This window comes from Pipistrellus hanaki (assembly GCF_964339955.1).
Source record: "Pipistrellus hanaki genome assembly, chromosome: 10".
NCBI lineage: Eukaryota > Metazoa > Chordata > Mammalia > Chiroptera > Vespertilionidae > Pipistrellus > Pipistrellus hanaki.
In genome coordinates, this window is record NC_140512.1 from 69,911,961 (window position 1) to 69,938,870 (window position 26,910).

General features: G+C 40.2%; 1 protein-coding gene across 12 annotated transcripts in view; it reads right to left on the reverse strand.

Annotated features, from left to right (window-relative positions):
* The window catches only part of KMT2C (lysine methyltransferase 2C), a 244,175-nt gene that overhangs the window by 60,402 nt on the left and 156,863 nt on the right, over positions 1-26,910 (reverse strand). For all 12 annotated transcript variants that reach the window (XR_014796194.1, XM_084897474.1, XM_084897473.1 and 9 more), the window contains exons 17-27: positions 25,414-25,515; positions 25,133-25,237; positions 19,193-19,374; positions 18,825-18,989; positions 17,587-17,696; positions 16,726-16,791; positions 14,769-14,981; positions 11,917-12,045; positions 10,637-10,756; positions 7,863-7,993; positions 965-1,145 (exon numbers count right to left, since the gene is read on the reverse strand). Coding sequence is in view for 11 of the 12 variants with exons in the window: in XM_084897474.1 (XP_084753600.1) it covers positions 965-1,145; positions 7,863-7,993; positions 10,637-10,756; positions 11,917-12,045; positions 14,769-14,981; positions 16,726-16,791; positions 17,587-17,696; positions 18,825-18,989; positions 19,193-19,374; positions 25,133-25,237; positions 25,414-25,515 (1,504 nt within the window). In the remaining variant the exon portion in view is untranslated. The remainder of the gene's footprint in view (positions 1-964; positions 1,146-7,862; positions 7,994-10,636; positions 10,757-11,916; positions 12,046-14,768; positions 14,982-16,725; positions 16,792-17,586; positions 17,697-18,824; positions 18,990-19,192; positions 19,375-25,132; positions 25,238-25,413; positions 25,516-26,910) is intronic.

Genomic DNA, 26,910 nt, shown 5'->3' on the forward strand with positions numbered 1-26,910 from the left:
TAACGGATCAGTAAAGACCTTTTAAAGGACATGATCACACATGTTCAAATGTGTGTAAATGAAAAAATGGACAACAGAATGAAAGTCAAGGTAAAATAATCTGCTAAAATCAACGAACAAAAGCATGGCCTTCGGTACACCAGTGGGAGAGACGGGGCGTGTGCATGCATACAGAGGGGCTAAGATGCTTCTATAATTCAGTCAAGAAAAGTTACAACCAAAATACAAAAGCCTGCATTTTGATCCAGGATAATGCCAAGTTAATAAAGCTGTTATGATTTAATGTATCAAGTAGTCTTTCAGTGGAAAACTGCCTAAAGAGTATTTTCCAAATGGAGTTTACATTTATTGCTCAGTTAGTGTTATAATCAATGGCTTGTCAAGAGAACATTAATTTATAATTGCTAGTAAATCGGGGGGGGGGGGGGGGGGAGGGTACCTCTGAGCAACATGACATCATGGAACAGAGATGTTGGCAAGTAATCCCCACTTCACAGAACCACCTCCCTTATCCACCAAAGCATTTATTTGGCCCGAGCTGTCAGCAGGGAGAAACTGATCTAAGGATATGGATTTCACTGATTAACAGAGTCTGGAAGCCAGGTCACTAACACAGCATTCTTGTCTTCTCCTGAATTTCTTTGGGCTGTGTAAGTATCAAAAATCTATCTTACTTAAATAGATTATTATATTTATAACTTGTGGCCAAATTATACCCCCTTACATTTACCCACAGAGAAGTGTAAACCTAACATTTTCCTTTTCAATTTCTTGATTTCGGTGGTAGTCACACAGATAAATTTATTTGCCAGATATTATACATCTGCTCTCTTAAAAAACAGAATTACTAAATATGTCACACCTCAATAAAGATGATTTAAAAACTGTATATAAAGCCAAACCAAAGCATTTCAGAGGTTTAATTAAAAGGAAGATAATGTCGCATGAAAAAATTTCCACGTACCATGAGTTCCAGGTTTTGCTGGAGTTGAGGATGAACTAAGTAGTGGGTCTAAGGAAGGATCCAAGAAATGTGTGTTCACGTTCGCTTTACATGAAAGCTGAGCGGTGTCTTCTGTTAGATTATCTAAATTTAGCTTGTTTTGTCTACTTGTATCTAGAAGATCTTTTCCAAAGAAAGCTTCCTAGATAAAATAAAGCGCATATGAAAATGACTGACATAGTTATAAAATTCTAACATGACAATGGATAATTCCGTTACCATTTTGGACAAGAAGGCAGAAATAACAGACAAGCTTGGTATTTAACAACATAAAATTGAATACATAAATATATAAATTACATAGAAATATCCTGTTAATTCCTTTATATAGATTTCCCTTTTAAAAGTACAATTTTCTGTAGCTTAGAAACAAATGAAATTATGCAAACATCAGCACACAATTCTGTCCAATGTGTTTAATCATACAATAATTCCAGATTTAGGTTATAATTAAATTTAAAGATTTTTTAAAAATATATTCTATTGATATTTTACAGAGAGGAAGGGAGAGAGATAGAGAGCTAGAAACGTCGATGAGAGAGAAACATCAACCAGCTGCCTCTTGCACACCCCCCACTGGGGATGTGCCCACAACCAATGTACATGCCCTCGACTGGAATCGAACCTGTGACCTTTCAGTCCACAGACCGATGCTCTACCACTGAGCCAAACTGGTTTCGGCTAAATTTAAAGATTGATAAATTTAAAATACTACTGGCATCTACTTAGTATAAGAGAAACTCAAGCTTCATGAATATTATTATTATTATTTAGAGGTTACTTGCAGAGGATAACACAGGGTCTGATCTACAGTTAAAACGTGCAAACTTCAGATTAATAACCTTATGCTAATTCATGAACACATTAAAGACCAAATACATTATAAATCTGAAAGGGGGTTTTGTAGCCATTCTAATCTTTCTTTAAAAAATATATATATATATATATATATATATATATATATATATATATTATTGATTTTGTACAGAGAGGAAGGGAGAGAGATAGAGAGTTAGAAACATCGATGAGAGTCATCGATCAGCTGCCTCTTGCACACCCCCTACTGGGGATGTGCCCGCAACCAAGGTACATGCCCTTGACCGGAATCGAACCCGGGACCCTTCAGTCCCCAAGCCGACGCTCTATCCATTGAGCCAAACCGGTTTCGGCCCATTCTAATCTTTCTATGTGCACAAAATTTATTTCTCTTAAAAGGCTTTTGGCTTTTTCTTTACTCCTCTGACACTTCTCCATTTTGATATACGCCCTCTACTCTAAAAGGCCAAGCTTTCATACTGTGTTCTTTATAGCACAGTATAGCTACAAAACTTCTGAAGGACCATATTTAAAATAAAAATAAAAAAAACTTCTGAAGGACCAATCAAAAGGACAAAAAGAAACACTTAGGAGCCCCCTCCACCACCATCCCCTCCACACACACACTTTTCCTTACTCTAACCAGCAAGTCTGTAGTTGCCTATTTCCTACAACGTGGTCTACCTGGAAAGGGACCCTCTCTGTACAGGACACTTGTGCAGTACCTGTCACCATGTAACACATTCTTGCTAAAGATGTACACACACAAAAAGGTTCACTGCAGCATTTTAATACCAAAAAAGTGAAAGCTGCCTGATGTCTGTCAAAAGGCAAATGACTAAATAAATTACAGACACCACACAATACAATTGTTGAAAAGGACAGAGCCATGCCGTCAAAGAAAAGCTCTAAAATATAGTACTAAAAGAAAGCACGCTGAGTGATATGTCCAGCTAACCATAAAATACAAACCAAGACTACTAGGACTGTGTAAAAATAAACTATAAAAGAAGTTATGACCGAACAAACACCAGAGTATAACAAGGCTAAGTGGATGGAAAAGGAAATTTGGGGAAAAGGGAGGGTGGGGGTGGGGGCGAATAGGTGAAGTATGGTAGAGGTGATAATATATTTGATTCAAATTTCTGCACATTTTTTAAATGAACATGTTGTTTCGTTATGAAAAAAAAAAATTGAAAACCCATAAAGCTAGGTCACTGGCTTTGTTTCTCACACCAAAATTGTTTTTATCAGTAGGAAAAATGCTGAGTGGCAGAAAGCACCTTAGAGTTTTAGAGTTAATTTATTTAATGACTCTACTATAAATTTGAGGAATCTGAGACCATAATTGGCAAAATTTTTTCTTTAAGTGACTCAAGATGACATGGATCTTCTCCAGGTCACATGGCACCACAGCTACTTAGCCTGCATAAATATTTCTATCGGATAGATTATACAATCATGTATATTTTATTGTGGCACTGTTGTAAATAAAATTAAACTGGCCCAGCCAATGTGGCTCAGTTGTTGAGTGTCAACTGATGAACCAGAAGGTCACAGTTTGATTCCTGGTCAGGGCACATGCCCAGGCTGTAGGCTTAATCCCCAGTGTGGAGTGTGCAGGAGGCAGCCGATCAATGATTCTCTCTCAACACTGATGTTTCTCTCTCTCCCTTTCCCTTTGTCCCTGAAATAAAAAATTAAAAAAAATATTTAAAATTGGGGGGGAAATTGTTACTGAATTCCTAGTGGGTTTTTGTCACTATGTATTCTGTCCACCCACCTTGGATAAGGGGGAAATACAACTGCTATCACAGATGTTCAAGAAACAGCACCATTACAAAGGCTTCCTTCACTCCTTCACATACAAAAACCCCACAAAACAATTAGCTATTACTATGTGCACCAGATAAGTACACTGGTCACCAGAGGAAACAGCCTAGCTCAGTAGATAAAGATCACAGTAGGAATCAGATCCCTTTGCTAATGTATGAAATAATCAGTTTCCATACTTTCATAAACTGCTCAAGAAAGCTTCCTAAATATAGATTACACTGCACAAAGGAGGAGCAGAAGAGGAGAGGAGGAGATGGAGCAGGGGTAGGAGCCAGAAGAAGAGGGGGAGGAAGAAGAGGAGGAGGAGCAGTAGCAGGAAGAGGACTTTACATGCTTAATTTTTATTTAATCTCTCATTTCTGTGTTGTATGACCACAATTTTACAGATGAGACTACTGGGCACACAGATGTGACACAGAACAAGATCACCTAGAACCAGCAGCAGTAGTGTTAAAGTCCCAGACTCCCAAAGGCTCAGCTATTTAAAATGGACACAGCCCTGAAGATGTTAGTTGTTTAACAAAAATTGACACCCGAAAATATTACTACATACATAAGTGACTATGCTTAAAAGTCTTATTTATCAAATACAGGAGACTTTTCACTTAAATGATTATTTTATTTTTGTGCTTCTTATACACGAGGAAGAATGAACAGGCTTAGGAATGGGAAATCAGCTAGTGGCCAAGCCAGATGGTCAATCTCAGTCCTACTCCTCCAGTCCAGAGCTCTTTCCCACGCAGCAAATGGCCTGGACTCTCTGGTGCTTCGTGCTTACAAAACAGTACTTTTCCCATAGTCTACATCTATCAAACATCACTTCTTTCCATTGTTGGATATTTTTCTGATGTATATTTTAAAACACAATAACAATTCTGTTTAAATCTTTGGTTCACTAAGCCTCTAGAAGCAATCAATGGTTATTAAAGCTATAACTAGGGAAAACCAAGAAGAAGGCATAGGTAATCACCTATACTTGCTGCCTCTCACAACCACATCAAAACCACAACTGAACGGCAGAACAACTACCACCCAGAACCTCAGGCAAGCTGGCTGAGTGGAAGTCCCACAACTAGAGAGGTGAATGAAGAAAGTGCACCGAGACAAAGGGGTGAGAGGTGCAGAAATTGCTGGCACCTGGATGGGCTGCTCTTTAAACTGAGAAGGAGATACAAGCTCCTGCTTGCTCTGAACTCCAGTTTGAGGTGAGACTCTGGGGGACCCAGGCACACATGAGGTGAAACTGGACTGTCTGGCATCGGGACAGGAACGCAAGGGCAGTTTACTCTTAGAGGTGCTCACAGTGCTCATTGTTCCTGCATGGAGGCACAGACACGGAGAACAGAGGACTTCTCAGGTTCAGGGCAGCCATTGCTGTTTGCTCTGCCCTGGTGATCCCAGAGACCCCTCACCCACCCAATCTACAACCCCACCCAAGCTATGTGCATCTGCTTTGGCATATGAATGGCCTGTCCTTTCGCCTAAAACAAACTACAGCTGGGTCAGAGAGCCCCAGGGATTCCAAAAGGCCCACTGCCTGGCAGCAACAGCAGCCTGGCTTCATAGCCAGGCCTCATCTGGGCACTTCCAAACCCCATACAAAGGAGGAATCTGCAGATATCTCTATAGTTCCTGCTGGGCTGCCCCAGACAGTGGCTGAACTTGCACCTCCTTGGAGATCCAAGAGCCAGTGTACTCAGTGAGACCATACCAGATTATAACTCTTCACATCCATAAGAGACACACTCAAGAGGCAGACTCACTGAGCACCAAAGCCCCATTGTAGCAAGTCCTGCTCCATAAGGGTGTCTCCTGTGCAACAGATCTTCCAGTGTAGACACAGCTGATCATCACAGCCAATTGGCCTGGAGGTCAATTCCTCCCAGTGATACCAATAGCAATCAAGTGTTAACTACAACAAGACTATAAAAACAACCCACAAAGAGTTGCACCAAGAGTATCTACTTCAGGTGACTGGGGAGGCTGAGCCCTATAAAACATCGACCACACAAGGCCACTCTATCAACTCAAGGAGACTTTGCAGCTACTCAGTACACATTAAAAAATCACAGGGAAGCAGCCAAAATGGGAGACAAAGAAACAAGTCACAAATGAAAAAAATGGATGAAAACAAAATATTGGATATAAAGTTCAAAACGATGGTTATAAGGCTACTCAAGAATCTTCTAGAGCTGAAACCGGTTTGGCTCAGTGGGTAGAGCGTTGTTCTGTGGACTAAAAGGTCCCAGGTTCGATTCCGGTCAAGGGCATGTACCTTGGTTGCGGGCACATCCCCAGTAGAAGGTGTGCAAGAGGCAACTGGTCGATGTTTCTATCTCAACGTTTTCTAGCTCTCTATCCCTCTCCCTTCCTCTCTATGAAAAATCAATAAAAAAATTTTTTTTAAAAAAGAATCTTCTAGAAACCTCCAAGAAATTTAATGAGACCTTCAAGGATATGAAAAAGGATCAACTAGAAATTAAACATACATTGACTGAAATAAAGAATAATATACAGAGATCCAACAGCAGACTAGAGGATCCCAAGAATCAAGTCAAAGATTTGAAATAAAAGAAGCAAACACCCAACTGGAAAAGCAAAAAGCAAAAAAAGAATGCAAAAATATGAAAATAGTATAAAGACTCTGGGACAACTTCAAACATACCAACATCGAAATTATGGGGATGCCAGAAGAAGAGAAGAAGAGAGAGAGCAAGATATTGAAAACCTATTAGAATAAATAAGGACAGAAAACTTCCCCTACCTGGTGAAAGAAACAGACTTACAAGTCCAGGAAGCACACAGAACCCCAAATAAGAGGAATCTAAAGAGGATACACCAAGAGACATCATAGTTAAAATGCCAAGGACAAAAGACAGAATATTAAAAGCAGCAAGAGAAAAACAGTTACCCATATGACTGTCAGCTGATTTCTCAACAGAAACTATGCAGGCCAGAAGGGAGTGACAAGAAATATACAAAGTGATGAATAGCAAGAACCTACAACCAAGATTACTCTAGTGATGAACAGCAAGAACCTATAACCAAGATTATTCTACCCAGCAGAGCTATCATTCAGAATTGAAGGTCAGATAAAGAGCTTCACAGACAAGAAAAAACTAAAGTAGTTCATCACCATTAAAGCAGTATTATATGAAATCCTGAAGGGTATTCTCTCAGAGGAAGAAAAAGGTAAAAATAAAAATTATGAACAGCAAAGTGACAACAAATACATATCTATCAACAAGTGAATCTAAAAATCAAGTGAATAAAAAATCTGATGAACAGAATAAACTGGTGTATATAATAGAATCAGGGGTATAGAAAGGGAGTGGAGTGACAATTCTTGGGGGAAGGGGTTGTTGGGATGCGGGAAGAGATTGAACAAAAATCTTACACCTATGGACAAAGACAGTCGAGGGGCGGGAGTAAGGGCATGGGGTGGGATTGAAATTGCGTGGAGGGGAGCTATGGGGGGGAAAGAGGAACAAATGTAATAATCTGAACAATGAAGATTTTTTTTAAAAGCTGTAACTGGCTGCTGAATGCCCATCTTCATTCAGGCAACATTATTACTGTCACTCAGCGATGTTCAGCCATGTGCTGCAAGAAGTTTTAAAACATGCCACACCTGATTATTTAGGCAGAGGCTCTGACCTCTTTTCCCTTAGACCAGTGTTTCCCAAACTTTTGACATATGTTTCTATAATTTTCGTAACGTTGAGTACCCCTCATACTCATGAGAACGTAGAATTAGGCGAAGCTAAGCACGGTGCAGTGCAAATCGCCACCAACCTCTTCCAGTACCTCTGGGGGTATGCGTACCACACTTTGGGAAACACTGCCTTAGACTGTCAAATGACAACAGCGAACATAACAATAGCCATCCAGTGTGAGTGAATCTAAATTATACTTCTCTGTTAGTTGGGAAAAAATGTATTTTTTGGTGTGTGGCAGAATCTTGGTAATTTGTTTATGTGTGCCACGCGATGAGAAAGGTGGACAATCGCTGCTGTAACCTGTACTCCAAGGGAGATGTCCACAGACTGGGCGTGGGCAGCACCTAGGTGTGGCTGCTTTGCAAGAATGAGCTTTTCTCAGACAAGTAAAAATTTTAACAAAACCAAACAACCTATATTTCAAAACTCAATACATTACATTTCTTTCAATAACAAACTATGTAATATAATGTGGAGCAAAAAATTACTTGTAAATAGGCAGGGAAAGTTTCCTCGAGCTTGTTTTTCCGTTTCCGGTACCTCTTCTTTATTTTTTCAGTGTTCTCAGTAACAGAAACAGATTCATCAACAAGTGTATCTGGTAACTGCTCACTCCAACCTGAAAACAGGAGTCACATTTAAGAATGTGTGGTATTTAAAATTTCCAGACAGATCCACCCAAAGCAATTGTATAGCTTACCAATATACACAGCTCCATTTAACAAACACACTTTTTCTTTTGAGGTATAATTTACATGCAACACTGTGTAAGTTTAAGGTGTACAACATAATGACCTGACAAGCCTTTCACAAGTGTATCTCAAAGCAAGTGTACCAATGTAAGTAAATTTTAAGCATCATAAAATCTCATTTCATGTCTATTTAGTATCAGCATGTTTCCTACTATCTATTTTTTTTTAATTATATATTTTACTGATTTTTCACAGAGAGAGAGAGGGATAGAGAGTTAGAAACGTCGATGAGAGAGAATCATCGATCAGCTGTCTTTTGCACACACCCCACTGGGGAATGTGCCAGCAACCAAGGTGCATGACCTTGACTGGAATCGAACCTGGGACCTTTCAGTTCGCAGGCCGACACTCTATCCACTGAGCCAAACCGGTTTCGGCTCCTACTCTTAACGAGCATTTTCCTCCTAGCAAAGCACAGCTTGTTTTTAGAATCTCAGCATTTTGTTTAAAAAAAAAAAAATAGTTAAAATGAAAATGCCTGGTGCTCATGAGTATGGGGAAATGGCTACTAGTACACTACTAATTTAAGAAGTGTAACCTTTGTGCATAGTTTACTGGGAATATCTAACCAGTCTTTTTAGAAATGTCTGTCCTTCAATCCAGCAACTCCAAGGGGGTTTATTGCAAATTAGGTATTTGCATTACATACACATAGTGATAATATATGACTGTGAAATATACTTATCAATATGTGATGAATGGTCAATCTTAACTCAGAAATGGAAATTAAACAAATCTGTACTATGAAATTAGCCAAGAACAAGCATGCTACTTGGAGCAGGTGAGCTACTATCACAGCACCTCTGCTTCTTAGGGCAAATGCCACCTCCCTTCTGAAATCAATGTGGGCGCTTTTGTTGTCAGACTATATAGGTAGAGTGACTCTTCCAAAAAAAGACTATAAACAGTGGATAGACACTTATTTTTAAAACTTTTAATGCACTAGTAACCTAGCCAGAAAATGAATCCTCAAAGACCAAATATTGAGGTAAAACAAGAATCACAGAAATTAGCAAAGAAATAAATTAAACTCTCTGAAAATTTGTAAAAATCTACTGACCTTGAACTCTATCGTTTTCAGAGCCTTAGTAGGAATGGGCAATAGAAGACAAAGTTTAAGTCTTCTCCTCAAAGTGGAGATTAACCAGAGGTGTCTTGTATGACAGTGGGACCCTGAAGGACTCCATGCTCAGGTTGGTTTGACAAAAATAAACCCCTCCCCACCTCCACCAACAGCAAAGAAAATTGCTTGTCATCTTGTCATAGAATATGGTGCTGGATAGAAAAGCAAAAAATAGAAACCTTCCCTGAGAACTCATAAAATCAATATAGCCCTAATGTGTAAGCAACTTGAATTTACACAACATAGGTGAACCAACAAACACTTCGATCTAAGAACTTAGGTCAAAGAAGTCCTGGTGTGGTATTACCTCATGCTCCTGAATTGACAAATAAACATAGTCTCTGAAAGAACCCACCTTCAAGTCAGTTCTCAGAAAGTTCAAACAAAATGAACTCACAGTACAGTAAAATCAATATACATGCATGTGGGCCCATGTATCTCAATATTAAACACAGTGAATGAGGCACAGAGAGGAGCCAGCAGATGCAGAGTAGAACCAGACAGCTGATATTCTAAGCTAATTAGGTACACACAGAAATGAATGTTGGCTGACACTAAAATGAGCAGCTACTGAAATGTCAAAAAGGCAGTTTAGAAAAGGATGAAAATGCAAATAAATTAAAACTCAATGGGTGATACAGGTGAAGGAATAGAATATTGAACTAAAAAAAAATGAAATTAGAAGAGAAAATAGAGACAGATCAAAAACACAAAAAATCATTTCATTGATCATGTCACATTTCTTAATTAAGACTAATTACAGTCATGCTGAGTCATGTTAGAAACTTCTTTAAAATCAAGAACTCTGCGTGGAGCACATTGTGAACACAGTAATTTTTCTTCCCCTATCCTGTGTAAAGCATTTAAAATATGTAAGCATACAAATCATAACCATCATGATTATAATGTTCTTATGCTATGACTTAAGCAATGATTCAGTTTTCTTTTATTCTAAGTGAAGATGACAGATTATTAATTGAAAGATGTATTTCTAAAATATTACATAATTTTGTTAAAAATTGCTGGGTACACTATTATTTTCAACTGCATACGTTGTCTAAAACTTTCCACTTTCATGCCAAGCAGCTAAGGCAGTCAGAGAAAGTCTCTTGTGCAAAGGCCTTAAAGTACCTGATACATAACTAAGTGATTCAGTCCCTACACTATCCATACTTAACACATGCAAGAAAGAAACTTATTTTTAACATCTCAAAGTAATAGTCTACTAGATTCAAATCATTTCCTTATCAAACCTAATCTCTGTATTACTGGTATGAACTGGACAGGTGTTCAAACCCTTTGATTGTAAGCAGCAATAAAACTGTAGCATTATTTAGCATAGGATAGCTCTTTCCAGGAGCAATGGCAACACAAACAAAATCCATACCTTCCTCTCTGCTCGGTAACTGCTCAGAAACGGAGCCCGAGGAATCTTTCCTGATCACAGATCTTTTGGCTTTTCCTTGCCCGGTGCGACTTCTCTGCCGTACCATAAATCCACCGATACCTATCCCCAAAGAAATTGTATAACCTCATCAATAATTAATTTACCCCTATACATCCAGAGTAAATAGGGTGAAATTGCTTAGTCTTACATAATGAAGCATTGTACAGATTCAACATGGGCTAATTTAAATAATTAATCTCATTTTAATGCCGAACTATAACATTTTGGAAATAAGCAAATAAAAAGGTTAAAGCCTTATCACTAACAAACCAAACCAGGACATTCGAGAACAGCAAGACTGCACATCTTTCCTCTTCTACACGATGCCAGAGTACATATTCTTTATGTAAAACTCACATATTATCACTTACTGTAAACAGTCTCTTAGCTGAGGGAGAAGAGACAATACTACACTAGATGATGCAAACAAAATCCAAATGATTTCAGGGGTACTGGGTCCAGTCACTCCTCAGTAAGACCCTTAGACACCAAGACACACACGGCTCTATAGGTAAAGGCATGGAATCTGGAGCCAGATTCTGAAATTCTAGTCACTACTTAAACTTTTCAGACTGCTCCCTGGTAAAATGGTAATAATGTGCAGTACCTCCTCATACATATAAGGATGAAATAAATTAACAGATATAAAGTGCTTGGAATAGTGCCCAACACACAGTCAATGCTTTTGTCATGTGACCTACAAGTCTAAAGCATACTTTGTGGCCCAATGGGCCACTCAGAGGGAGGGATAACTTCCATGTGAGGCAGAGAGAGAAAAAAACAGTTACATCTTTTTAAAAGTGTACTTATAAGCCTCACTAAAGGCCCAGTGCATGAATTAGTGCACAGATGGGGTCCGGCTGGCAAGGGTAGCTATGGCAGGCCGGGGAAAGGGGATGCAGGAGGTTGGCCAGCCCAGAAAGAAGCGCAGGAGGGCTCCAGGGCATGTCCGCCTGTCTCGCTCAGTCCCCATCAGCTGGTCCGCAGAAGCAAGCTAACTTACAGGTAGGAGTGTCTGCCTCTGGTGGTCAGTGCACATCATAACAAGCAGTTGAGTGGCCTTGGCATATCATTAGCATATCACACTTCAATTTGTTGATTGGATGACGGGACACTTAGCATATTAGGATTTTATTAGGGTAAGTGAAGCCCCCCCTACCCCATTCTATTTTTCTTAACGTAACTGAGCTTTGGATCAGAGCATGCAGCATGGCTCACACCTGGTCTGTATGGTTTTCGCTTCCTCTTTCTGACAACCTCTGTTCCTTCCACACTCTTGGCTTCACTATCCATGGCTTCCCGTTCAGGACTAGATTCTGACTTTCCATCACAGTCCATAAGTTCTCCTTCTGGAAAAAAGTAAGTATACAATGAAAATTGGGGAACCCTACCAAATAGATGATTCCTATGTAACAGAAAACACAAAGCAAAGTGGCTGCCAAGCCCTGCTCCATGCATCCCAGGAAATGAAAATTGTAGGAGAGTGAAGAAGCCCCAAGCTGGCCATAGAACTCATGCAACTTAAGGCAATATGTCAGAAAACACAAACAGTCTCCACCACACTCTTCACACATGCTGAGCACTCCTGCACGTGGCCTTTGTCTGCATGCTCTACCTCAGATAATCCAGTGGCTCACTCACTCAACCCTCCAAACTCTGTGCTCAAACTGCTCTCCGTTCACCTGATCCTGCACCCCTACTTCTACTTACTCTATTTTTTCCATAGCAGTTGCCGAACACAGTATAATTAACTTATTTATTATTATATATTTCAACAGTCTTTACTCCTAACATTAAAGTGTAAGTTCCACAAGAGGAGAATTTTATCTGTTCTGTTCATTGGCATGACTTCCGACATCTGGCACACAGGAGGCTTTCAATTAAGTATGTTCAGTGACGAGATGTTGTAGAACAAAAATAATTACTTTATTTCTCAGTGAAAAAGACATTACCTAAAAATAAGCCAGCCTGTAGTCATCTGCTTCAAAAATAAGCAAAAATATAACTCATATTGAATTTAATACTACTAAAATTATATTGTCATCTCAAGAATTCAGCTGAGAAAATCTTTTTAAAATATTTTTTTACTTACTTCAGAAAAGAACAGGTGAGGGAGAGAGAGAAACATCAACGATGAGAGAAAATCACTGACCAGCTGCCTTGCCTCCTGCACACCCCCTACTAGGAATTGAGCCAGAAACCCGGGCATGTGCCCTGAACTGGAATTGAACCGTAAACTACTGGTTCCGATGCTCAACCACCGAGCCATGCCAGCTGGGCGAAAAATCTTGACATTAGATCTGGAAAATGTTTATAAATGTATACTTAAAGATTAAGAATGTGGTGTTTCCCCATTTGGGCACAGTTTCAGAACTTTTGGCCTTAATCCAGGCCCTTTGATGGAGTCACTGTGCCATCCACAGAGGAAAGAGGGTTACCAACTGCAGCCAGAAGGAATTGGCTGAACAGAAGCAAGCCACTGAAGGACCAGATGGTTGATGGACCCTCCAGATGACAAGACTGTTGGTCCCAGAGGCTCTAGGTCAGAGTTGCCCGGTGACACCAGGTTAAGTGTCACCAACTTCTGAACTTCTATGAGGCAGAGTTGCTAGAAGTACTGTCTGTGCACAGGTAAATGCTAAGCAAGGTAAGGGGATTCCCCCCTGGGAATTCAGGTCCCAGAGAACCTCCTCAGGAGAGCATTGGTAGGTGGATTTCAGAGATTAAACCACCAGCATTAAGGTCTAGTTTTTATAGACACTGTCAGATAACAGCCCCACCTTGGTAGCTAAGGTATCTCAGAGTATGGCTCTAGCCTTAGGACAGGTAGGTGCGACTCGGGAGGAAGGGGGTTTAACTAAATGTGTCTTAGAATCGGTGAAAATTGGACCAACTCCCTGTCCTTTGCCCTCTTGAGGGCCAGGTGTACCCCTTACTGGGACAAGTTTCCCCTTTTTGGGAGGGGATCATATATGTAACCATTTCCTTGCTCAAGTCCTTACAGGCTCTGCAGTTTGCTTGTTCCAGATGCACTGCCAGTGCCCACCGCAGACCCTGTAGCCCCAGAACTAAATGTGGGTAAAGAAATTTGCTGCCCAAGGACTCAAAGGGATGCTGCACTGTTATCCTGAGCACGCCCACTGCTGTTGAAGTAGATGGCACCCAGACCTGACTACATGACTCCCAGCTCCTGCATGGCCTGGATCCTGGCAACTACAGGCCAGGAGGAGAACTGGTGCCTGCAGGAGGGGAACTGGACTTCAGTGAGGACAATACTGATGGGAACTGTGGTACTAAGGGTCTTGATAACTGTATTTGTTGTTTATGCTGAAAGGAAGTAGGCTGAGTCAATGATTTGACTAGGCACATTAGACAAGGGGGAATGAGAGGGCAGGGCGGGGCGAGGATGAGCTCCCAACTCCGCCCCGCAGGGCGGAGTTATCCCTAGCCCTCAAAACCCCTGGACTGGGAGAAATTCGCTCTCTTCTGCCATGCTGCTGGCATGAGTTGGGGGGCCCATGCTAGCATGGAGAAGGCTCTTTTGTGTATTGCATCAGACTCTGCTCCCTGGTGGTCCTTGGGGATCACGAAGTCTGGGAGTAACAATACTTTCTATCAATGGTAGTTTTCCATTCCCCTTGTCTAGAATATAGGCCAGCCTCAGTGACTTGCTTCTAACAAATAAAATGTGATGGAAGTGGAAAAAAAAAAAAAAAAAAAAAAAAAAAGAATGTGGTGTTTCCATTTCTAGAATAGGATGCATGATCACATTTTGCCCTAACGTAACCATGGTGCCCAAGCTTACAGCCTCAAGGAGGTTTATGCTGCCCTCTGCACTTTCCCACCGGGACCCTCCACACACGATGCTGGGGAAGTCCTGAAGCTCTGTGCCAAGGACACACGAAAAGGGCGGGAACCTGGCACAGGCCGGTCCAGGCAGACCACCCACTTGAAAAGATCAGGTGTCATATCCAGGATTATCTGAATCAGTGGGATTTACCTTTAAATATTTGGCTATTTTATCTACTTTAATTCTTGCAAACATACTGCACAAAAAATAAATTATTATTACCTCGACTATCATCCAATTCTCCATCCCGTGAATGCTCAGACTGGATGTCTGGAGGGGTCTGCAGGACGGCCACGCTGTTCTGATTTATAATCTTCAATTTCAACTTTGGTTTTGAACGCTTTCTTCTTGGAGCTGTAGCTATGAGACTCTGTAACTGAGTCAACCCTGATTCAGTCAAGCACACACCATCCTGGGTGTAGGTCTTGGGTGGATCTAAAATTGTAATATCCAAGGATACAAATTAAAACTCTGTCTTTAATTCTGATTGATAAGTTAATTCAAGATACAAAATATGATCCTATCCGGTTTGGCTTAGTGGACAGTTTTGGCCTGCGGACCGAAGGGTCCTAGGTTCGATTCTGGTCAAGGGCACATACCTCGGTTATAGGCTCCTCCCTGGCCCAGGCCCTGGTTGGGGCTGGTGCAGGAGGCAACCAATCGATGTGTCTCTCTCACATAGATGTTTCTCTCTTTCCCCCTCTGTTCCACTGTCCCTGAAAATCAATGTAAAAAATATCCTCAGATGAGGATTAACAACAACAACAAAAAAGGTGGATACAAAGTACCCAATGTTACTTCTACAGAGCAATTATCTTCTAAATGCAGTTATAATTAGCTAAGAGTACTTAATTAAAAGTAAGAGTTACTGCCCTGGCCAGTTGTTCAGTGGTTAGAGCATCAGCTTCCAGACCAAAGGGTCATGGGCATGAAGGTCAATCCCCAGCCCGTCAGGGCTTGAACAGGAGGCAACCAATTGATGTGTCTCTCTCACTCAATATTTCCCCCCACCCTTCATCTCCCTTCCACTCTAAAAATCAATGGAAAAAATATCCTCATTCCCTGAGGTTTAATAAAAAATAAAAAACTTCAAGTTATAGCAGAAAAGATTGCAAGTTTTTCTTAAAAATTTATTTCTTTATTGATTTCAGAGAGGAAGGGAGAGGGAGAGAGAGATAGGAACATCGATGAGAGGGAATCATTGATTGGCTGCTTCCTGCATGCCTCCTACTGGGCACCAAGACTACAACCCAGGCATGTGCCTTTGACCGGAATTGAACCCGAGACCATTCAGTCCCCAGGCTAATGCCTCTACAGGTGAGTCTTTTCCTGGGAAATCCGTCCGACTAAAAGATTAGGACCAATTTATACAAGAGAAACAAGAACACTGCAGAGCCCATCTGGAAAGCAAATTATCAATATAATCACTTACAGGGAGAGATATAAATAAGGAGAAACCCTGCAATATTTTTTAAACATACAAAATTGCCGTTCATTAGGACAATTTCTGAACTGTCCAAATATTTTTGTACTGATGATAGCAAATGAAAGTACACAAAAGAATGAGAACTTCATAAGTTATTAATCACCATCTAGGCTGATCTAGTACAGAAAAAAAATAGCAATAGATTGAGTTAATGCTGAAGAAAGTTAACTAGGTCTTATTTTCTGCTGATAACTAAGCAGGTAATATATCAATGAAAACAACAAATATGGACCTAATGTTATTTCATTGCCAACTGCGGATATTTATAGGAATACTGTCCCACTAAAGCTAATAAGATGAGCATCTATGTATCAATTATAGAAATGATTACTGCCTGGCCGTGGTGACTTAGTGGTTGAGCACTGACTTATGAGCCATGAGTTCATGGTTCAATTTCCGGTCAGGGCACATGCCCAGGTTGTGAGCTCCATCCACAATAGGGGGCAGGCAGGAGGTAGCTAATTAATGATTCTCTCTCATCATTGATGTTTCTATCTCTCTTTCCCTCTAACTTCTTCTCTGAAATCAATGAAAATATATTTTAATAAATAAAATAAATAAATGATTACCAACATTAGGGAATTTAGACTAGCACCCAAATGATTCATGTATATGTGGAAAGTCAGTTAAATCAATAATTATGCATTTACATCTTTTTGTAAACAACAGCCAAATAAAGCACTTAGACCTTACCTAGCTCCTTCACTTTTGTGACGATCTGTGCTACAAGTGAGGAATCACAGCAATCTGAGGAAGGCACTGAAGTGAGAGAAAAAAGGTCATGAGATTTTCTTTTTGGAAAAGGTGAAATATATTCAAAGATTAAAAATACTAGAATTTCTATTTCTGTAACCATTTTACTAAAATAAATGCATAAAAACTAAGTAGTGTTTAAAAGTTGTCTTTAAAATAAGCAGTTGAGTCCTGGCTGGAGTTGTCCAGTGGTTAGAGCATCGGCCTACACACTGAAGGGTCACTGGTTCAATTCCTGTCAGGGCATGTACCTGGGTCTCAGGTTCACTCCCCGGCCCCTATTGGGCATGTTTGGGAAGGCAATAGCTTGATGTGTCTCTCTCACATCAATGTTTTTCTCTCTCCTCCCTCTGTTCCTCCCTTCCACTTCTCTGTCTCTGAAAAACAATGTAAAAAATATCCTCTGGTGAGGATTAACAAAAAATTAAAATTAAAATTAATGAAATAAGCAGGTGAAGAAAATGCACACATAGGAAGAAAAAACTGGTAAAGATAAAAGAACCAAGGTACTGGGATTTCTACAAACTGCCAACAACAACAGGGTTATATGCTTTAAAAGCAAAATTACATTTATAGCTAAAATATACACTTATTTTACTTTATGGAAGCAAATTGTTTTAATATATTAAGTTGGGATGATAACAATTACTTACAGCAAAAATAACTTAATTTTCATAAAATATTTGTTAAAACATAGTTTCGCAAAAAGAAAACAGAATTAGTGTCAACCACTCACTGGTTCTGAACAGCAAAGTACAGGGTTGTAGCCGAGCAGACTTGCTGTCTAAACCATTCTCTTACCATTTGATGTCAGCATATAGGGTCTGCACATGCTACAGTCAAAACCAGTGTCTGCCACATTTTCCACTTCCTCTTCAGTATTTAAGTTTTGACAAATTGCATGCATCCATCTAAAAAGACCATATTTGTACACTTTAAAAAAGGATATATATTAAGAATGGTTTTCTTTTAAAAATAGGAGTTGATAGTCTCCACACTTCAAATCCCGAATCCTCAAATGCTCCCCCTGTCTAAACCAAAGTTACCCTTTCCTCCTAACCTTGCCTACTGACCCACAAACATTTTCAAAGCTGAGAAAAAGGACAGAAAAAGGAATGAAATCAAGTACTAGGAAGGGATAACGGTTTGATGGTCAAACCCTAAATATCTGGGAAGTTCGATGGGGCAGGTTAAGTGCATGGGAATTCAGAGACTGCAAACCGTAGAGTGAGTGAGTGAGTATGTTTCACGTGGGGCACCTACCGTGGGACATACACAGCTCATGCAAATGAAGCAGATAGTAATGGGGAAATAAAAGGAGCTGTCTTGCCTTGGAACAAGGAATTGTGGGCAGAGTCCTGAGAATCCTGCAGGGCTGATGAAACACTACTATCACATGTAGAGTTAACTGCTCACAGAGCACAGAGTGTACCATTAAAACCAAGACAGCAGTCTTGATTTTGAAGCTGCACACAGACCACATAGGGAGAGCATAATAGATGCTTAGTGTCTAGAGCACATGTGTCAAACACAAGGCCCGCGGGCCAAATCCAGCCCGCCAGGCCTTGCAATGTGGCCCGCACCGCGCTGTCATCACTGCACTCCGCTGTCAGTTTATGACATTGTCAGTTTATGACTGTTCAGTAAACCATTCGGCCCGCGATTTAGGCTGGATTTTAGATTTTGGCCCCTTCTCTGATTGAGTTCGACACCCCTAGTCTAGAGCATTCAGAAAAAGTGACTTAAGGAACACAGAATGTGTGAGGTCCTTTGTAAAATCTAACATTCAGAAACTCTCCGAGAAAAATGCATGTATGCAGGCAATAATTTGGCTGCATCTATTTTCAAGGGATTCACCAACCCTCAAAAATCCCTAACTTAAGATCTTTAGTCTGGAACTGAGAAGACAAAACTGGAAACTTCTATGGGTTTCTAGCTTATTAAAAATCTGGAAAGCAAAGGTGTTGTTTCTTAAATTTAAAAAAGTTATTTTCTAATTTCCTTCTACTACATTTATGAGAAAACCGCCAGCACCATACCTATCACATTGTCTGCACTGCAGAATGAGGTCTTCCTCCCGGTAGTTCCGGTAGCAGATGGGGCAGGAAGACAGGCTTGCACAGGGGGCACACTGCGTGTAGTTGTTCTGCCACTCACATCTCAGACCCGCAGACGTGGCTCCACAGTGTCGGCACCAAACACACCTGAAAGCCAATCCCGCCACAAGTCCAATTTTACTTATTCAGTTACTGTGATTCAAGAAGCTACACATGAACAGAGTAGATGGAAATTATTCCATGTGTATTTGAAAAATCTGATCAGTGACAGCTATCGTGGTAAACATGTATTATGCAACCAAGCAGAGATGGCTGATTTTTAAAGCTCAAGTAGTGTAAACATAGAGTACCATTTACACTTCCAGCCGCCTTTGGGCACCGTCTGCAAGGGAGGGTCCAGGCAGTAGGTATGGTAACTGATGTCGCAGTCATCGCACAGCAGGAGTCTCCCTGGGTCCGTGGCCTTCCCGCAGGCCTCACACACCGTGCACTCAAGGCACCGCCAACCTTTGCTGAGAACCACTTTAGTGATCTGGAAAAGAAATAGTTGGCACGTGGTTTATACATAACATACACAATGCACATGACCCAATACGCCATGTATTATAACTGAACATGGTGCTTATGGACTTAAAAGCAGAAAGAGGCAAACTGACATTTACTGAGTACCAACAGTGGCCCGACATGGAGGTGGACACATTGAAATACTTTGAGGAGCTCCCCGACTGGACAGAATAAAAGAAAGCAGTAAATATTTTAATATCTTAATGCTTTTTCCATCCATGTAACTACCCTGTGCAGTGGCTTTTATGTCCATTTTACAGATGTGACTGGATTTTATGGAAATCAAGTAAATGGTCCCCTTATTGTTAATACTAGAGGCCCTAAGCCAAAATCAGTTTGGCTCAGTGGATAGAGGATCGACCTGAGGACTGAAAGGTCCCAGGTTCGATTCCGGTCAAGAGCATGTACCTAGGCTGTGGGCACATCCCCAGTAGGGGGTGTGCAGGAGACAGCTGATTGATGTTTCTCTCTCATCGATTTTTCTATCCCTCTCCCTTCCTCTCTGAAAAAAAATCAATAAAATATATATTTTTAAAAATACTAGAGGCCCAGTGCATGAAATTCATGTGGGAGTAGGAGGGGGGAGCCCTCAGCCCGCCCTGTATCCTCTCTAATCTGGGACCCCTTAGGGGATGGACTGCCTCTTGCAATCGGGGACTGCTGGCTCCTAACTGCTCGCCTGCCTGACCTCCCCTAACCACCTCTGCCTGCCTGCCTGATTGCCCCTAACTGCTCCCCTACCAGCCTAATTGCCCCTAACCATCTCTGCCTCACCAAGAACCTAGGATTCCCTCCTCTGGCTGATCACAGGCACCTGGGACCCCGGGCTTCCATCCCTCTGGCCAGCTTCTCCCGAGCCAGCTGCAGCTGCAGGGGACTGTGGGTGGGTGGATTGCCCAGGCCGCAGGTGCAGCTATAGGCACCCGGGGCCTCAGGGCAGGCAGCTTGTCCCTCTCCCGGGATGCAGCGGCTGGCACCTGGGACCACGGGGTGGGCGGCTTGTCCCTCTCCCAGACCACAGGTGCAGGCACAGCTGCTGGCGCCTGGGACCGCAGGAGGACAGCTGTCCCCCTCCCAGGTTGCAGCCTGGCTAGACCCCATTCCTCTTGCACGAACTCATTTGTGCCTGGCTGGTCCCCATTCCTCTCTCCCCAGTGTTGAGCGTCTGAGTATGATGATGTGAGAGTGTGATGACCATTTGCATATTAGCTCTTTATTATATAGGAAAGGATTTAAAATGTATCAACATAGTTTCTACTCTAACATTTCATGAATTCATGCTTCTGAAACTTGTATACATTGCAAAGTCACTTGTAGAATTAGTCAATATAAAAATGCAAAAAAAAAAAAAAAAAAAAAAAAAAAAAGTAAAACATGAGTTCCCAAGAACATTTTATGATCTTAAAGGACTAAGACTTTTGAAGTTCCCATTCACTCCTTCACTCCTCTTTTTATTCTGTCAGGTAACTTTGAAAATCTCTAAAGTTTTTTAATCCCTATACTGAAAGACTCCTCAAAGCAGTCACACCATATAATAGTAAGAATTTAGAATCAACTTAAAGCCTATAGTCTATTGACAAAAAAAAAACAAACCCACAAAGGGCCTGTGTTATTATATGAAATAGCAAGCAATCAAGACAACAAAACTCAGATCACAAGGAATAAGAAAGTCTAAAGCTACTTAAGAGAAAAATAAGTAAATAAAGGAACAACTATCAAAATGGCAGCAGACTTGCCGAGCTGGAGTGGTTCAGTGGTTGAAAGTCCATCTGTGAACTAGGAGGTCACGGTTTGATTCAATCGGGGCACATGCCCAATCACATGCTCGATCCCCAGTAAAGGGTGTGCAGGAGACAGCCAATCGATGGTTCTCTCTCATCACTGATGTTCCTATCTCTCTCTCCTTTTCCCTTCCTCTCTCTGAAATCAATAAATAACCATATTTTTTTAATGGCATCAAACTTTATTTAAGCAGCCAGAGTTGGAAATTTTCATTCTATGGGAAAATACTTTACAAGGTACAATTCTTACCCAAGTAAACTAGTAATCAAGTGTGAAAGTAAAATATCTTTCAGCATCCAAGGACTCAAAATTCAGCTCCCAAATAACCCACCTAATGAAATTGCTTAAAGGTACAAGAAACAAAATGAGTGTGTGTGCCAAGAAAAGGGAAGGTATGGCTCCAGAAAGCAATGGCCCCCTGAAGGAAAGCTTAAGGAAGACAGCTGAACAAGGCCTAGATTGGAACAAGGGTGTGCAGGGAGGGCAACACTCTTCCCAGGAAAGCAGGTACCTGCCAAAACAATCGGCTCTGATCTAGCTTCTATAGCTGGCAAAAACAAATGGCAACACAAGCTGATGGGGAATCATGAATTTATGCATTTTCTTCTTCTAGTAAAAACTCCATGAAAACAAAAGAAAGTCACGGTATGCTCCTCAGATGTTCAGTGAACACTTACGGAGTCATAGCCAACACTGTCTATTAACTAAATGCAGTTTCTCCCTCCCTTGGCAGCACCCTGGAAAATGTCTACAGGCATTCGGGGATGCAGGAAGAAGGCAAGGAGTATATTTTAAAAGCTAAGTTAGCATTCATTTCATTCATAGCAGAAAGTCACAGAATCTGAGTCAGATAAAGCAGCAGCACCAGCATTCAATGTATGGCTACAGAGTTCATTCACTACTAAGACCTGCAGATCAGAAGTGTCCCCCATGGTTGGCCATACAGCTCCATGAAAAAAAAAAAAAGTGTCCCCCGTGGAGAACAGGATTCAGTAGAGGAGCTGGAGCAAGAGGGGATGGGGGTCACTCACTGCGGGTCACTGTGAGGCTTTTAAAGCCATTTGATACTTTGAAGCATGTGTATTCATTACTTTTTTTTTTTTTTTAATATATTTTATTGATTTTTTTTTACAGAGAGGAAAGTAGAGGGGCAGAGAGCTAGAAACATCGATGAGAGAGAAACATCAACCAGCTGCCTCATGCACACCCCCCACCGGGGATGTGCCCGCAACCAAGGTACATGCTCTTGACCGGAATTGAACCTGGGACCTTTCAGTCCACAGACCGATGCTCTATCCACTGAGCCAAACCGGTTCCGGCTGTATTCATTACTTTGATTAGTCTACCAATTCATGTAAATTGATCTTACATGATCGTATTTACCAAATGGAGGAAAGAACCCTGGATAGGGAGAGCAGGGTGGCTTAGAGCAGTGGCCAGCAAATTTCTGTAAAGGGTCAGACAGTGGATATTCTAGACTTTATGGGGAACGTGGCCTGCTGAACTCCACAACTGTGTCATTGCAGCGAGAAGCCAACTACAGATAGGTGTAAGCAAGAGCATGTCTGCATTCCAACGGGAACTTCATTTACAGAAGTGGTTGGGGGGCCAGATTTGGTGCCATGGTTTACCAATCCCTGGTGCAGAAGAAGACAAAGTGGAAGATAGACCCAAGGTACTTAGTGGTAGAAAAAGGTTTTTATATTGTATCTTTACTCCTAAGTTCTCCTCTTTTACAAACAACTATACTGTGGTCCTTTACAGCCGAACTCTCAAATTACTCAGTTTATAGTCACTCTCCTGCACACTCAATCTGATTGCCATGCCCATCACTGCTGAAAATGCTCAAGCCAGTTAAGATCTCCTGACTCCCAAATGTAGTTGACATGTTAGTGTGTACTGGACCTCTCTGCAGTATTTCAACATATGAACAGACCCCTACCCCTAAATCCCTTCCAGGGCTCTCCTACTGGTCTAGTCTTCGTTTCTAAAAGCTCTTTCAGGTATGGCATCAGGCAGGGTGCCCACCATGTCTAACGGCGTGATGAGTATGTTTTATAGTCTATAATGCATATCTGCTTCAACTACAGTAAGGTAACTGGGATGAGACCTTGCTTCCATCATAAAATACAGAAAACTGGACAAAATGTATGAAGCACTCATTTTCAGACATTGCACAAGATGCAGTCCAGGCCTGTGGTTTCTAAGGGGAGTGGGACAAGTGAGGTGAGTCCTATGATATTCTGCCTGTAGACATTTTCTTAGGGGGCTGCCAAGGGAGGAAGAAACCCAGCAGAGTATGATGGTCTCACCAAGCTTAGCACACATGATGGCACTCAGGGAGGCTGAGGCAACTGCAGGACAGAGGACTGGAAAGAAAGGATCAGTCTACACAGCATTTCCCCAAGGCCTTTCACTACAGCCATCTATGAAGCCAAACAGAGCCCCATAACCAGGGCAACAGCTCCTGGGAATGTGTAAGTTGAACAACATCAGAGCCCACACAATGTTGGAAAACATGTGGAACTTAACTAGTCAGAGTGGTGAATGGGGGGAAGATGAGGGGGAGGGTGATGGTGGTGAGGAATGACCAAGTGGCAAGGAAGAATGAACTAGCACTACCACGGCCATCGCAAAAGTGTCATTTGGGGAACCCTAGTGGGTCTGGGAGTCAGAGCTATTTTCATAATTATACTAAGACTTTGTCTTTGCCATGTTAATCCACTCAGTGATGCTTCTAGAAGCTGCATGATGTACACAACAGCATTACAATGACACCATCCCAAGCTGTGCCTGTATAATTTTGTGTTTTAAAAAATTCTCAGTTAATTTCTAAAATAAAATATTCAAGTTATTATCCTCATAAACAAAAACTCTATGGTGATTTTTAAGAGTGTTAATGGTTCTAAAACCAAAATGTTTAAGAATGCACACTTCATTATGAAGGTTCTCTAGAATGACACCAGAAAACTTAAAAAGAAGCTTCAAAAGTTTTAAATTTATCCAAATAACTGCCACAACAAAAACTAAATACAATTTAAAAAAACAAAATCCAGGCTCCCTACAATATACTATTTTAATTCTCAATGTCCACATTCAATCAAAAATTACTACATGCTCTAAAAGCAGGAGAACATCTACCAATGAGCAGAACTATTAGTTAATACAGTGAGAAGTGCCAGGTAAATATATACAAACACTTGAAGACAAAAATTTTAACTACAAAATAATAAACTATAAAATGGAGCTGAGATTAAAGAATATAATTTTCTGAAAAATTTACTGGATGGGCTTTAAATAGATTACACACTTCCTAACAACGCTGAGTTTTGGAAAATGTAATAGAAACTATACAAACTAAAGCACAGAGAAAACTGGGGGGAAACCAACAGTGTCAGTAATCTGGGGGAAATGTTATGCAATTTCACAAACACACCTGAAATTTTAGAAACAGGGGAAGAAAACATAAAAAATTTTTGAAGAAAAATGGATAAGAATGATCCAAACTGATTAAAAATATCAACTGATCCAAGAAGCCTAACAGACACATTCTGTATATGGTTAGGGTTGAGAAGAGAGAATGTGGGGAGAGACTAATACTAACTATTCTAGATTCTTTCAACTTTTATAATTAATAAACAGAATGCATCAACTAAACTTATGCCTTAGAAATAACAGTATAAAGCACATTTTAAGATAAAAATTACTTTTTCAAGACAATAGCAGGATAATCATTACAATTCAAAGACAATAGATTTATACAATAGAATCAATTTCTTCAGGTTAACATTTGAAAGGCAATATTGAAAGTATATATTGGTCCATACGTACAATTATCCTGACAACATCTGATTAATTATAAGAATTGGAAGCAGTATACCATACAAATCAAATAAAATGTAACTGCATTTTTTGTTATGTCATTTAAATGTAAGCATATTTACCTTAATACTGACACAGTATGGATGGTAGCACTGCCCACACTGAGAACAGGCCAGTAATCTTCCCTCTGCTCCTTGGCCAAAACTGCCACAAACTACGCACATATCCTGAAATTAAGTACACGTGAACATAAGAATGTACTAAAATTTTATAATTTTATAGTATAATTCTTAGCTAGCACAGCTCTAGAGCTAGATATCAGATGACTTCGGTGCACATGAGATAAAGCAGAAGAGGGCAAGGAGGATTCAGAAGTGGAAAATGAAAATAGCTAAATTCAAACCTGATGCAAAGTGAACTTGTCACTACTAGAAAACAGCACAACCGTATTGTGCATGGAGTTTTCTTCTTCATCCTTATTCGATGAAATATCAGCAGCAGATACCTAGAAAAAGCAAGAAAGATAAAATATCATGACCAAGTAGTATTTATCCCAGGAATACAAGGTAGCTTTGGCACACAAAAATCCAATTGATGTAATTCAGCATATCAGCAAATAAGCCTCAGGATTATTTGTAAAATGCAGAAAAGGCATTTGAAGAATCCAACATCCACTTCCAATTAAAAAAAAAAAAAATCAACAAATTATGTATAGATAGTAGCTTCCTCAAACTGATTTAGGATGTCTATTAAGAAAACTATATGTTATGATGAAAGATTAAAACTCCCCAAGATAAAAAAAAAAAGATTGCCTGATTTCATCCCAACTATTCAACACTATACTAAAGGTAATAAAGAAAAATGTAATAAAGAAAAAAAATGAAATGACAAAACTTTATTGGCAGACATAATTGTGTATGCACAAAATCTACAAATGAAGTCTACAAAAATGCAACTAGAAGCAATAAGGGAGTTTTAGTTAAGGTTGTAGGACACAAAATCAATATGTAAAAATAAATATTGTCTCCAGATAGTAACAACCACAATATGAAATTGAGACAACAATTTACATTAGCATAAAAAATATGGAAGACTTCATATGAATCTGAGAAATGGTGTGAGACCTATATTTTAAAAACTAAATAATAGCACTGAAGAGAAATTCAAGACCTAAAAAACGGAGAGATACATAAAGTATATGGTTAAAAGGTAAAAAGCTCAATATGGTTAAAATGACAATTTCCTTACACTGATCTGTTCTTTGAATGCAAACCCAACCAAGATCCCACCAGACTTATTTGTATAAACTGACAAGCTAATTCTATAATTCATACAAAAATATGAAGGATTTAGAATAGTCAAAACAACTTTGAAAAAGTAGAATATTGGAAGACTAATGGAGTCTAATTTCAAGAGTATTATAAAGTAGAAGTAATCAAAACAGCCTATTGGATTGCCTAAAGATAGAGAAAATTTAGAGATTCCAAAATTAGATTCACAAATATACAGATAACTAATTTTCAAGAATGATACAAAGGCAATTCAGAAAATGGTACTAAAACAACTGATATTCAGTATGCCAAAAAGTAAACTTTGATCCATACCACATGAGCCATAAAAATCAACTCAAATTGGATCACAGAATTAAATGCAAAATCTAATATCACCAAACTGCTGTAGGAGCCCTAACCAGCTTGGCTCAGTGGCTAGAGCGTTAGCCTACGGACTAAAGGTTCCCAGGTTCGATTCCCGTTAAGGGCATGTACCTCGGTTGCAGGCACATTCCCAATAGGGGGTGTGCAAGAGGCAGCTGATCCATGTTTCTCTCTCATAGATGTTTCTAACTCTCTATCCCTCTCCTTTCCTCTCTGTAAAAAAATCAATAGAACATGTATATTTT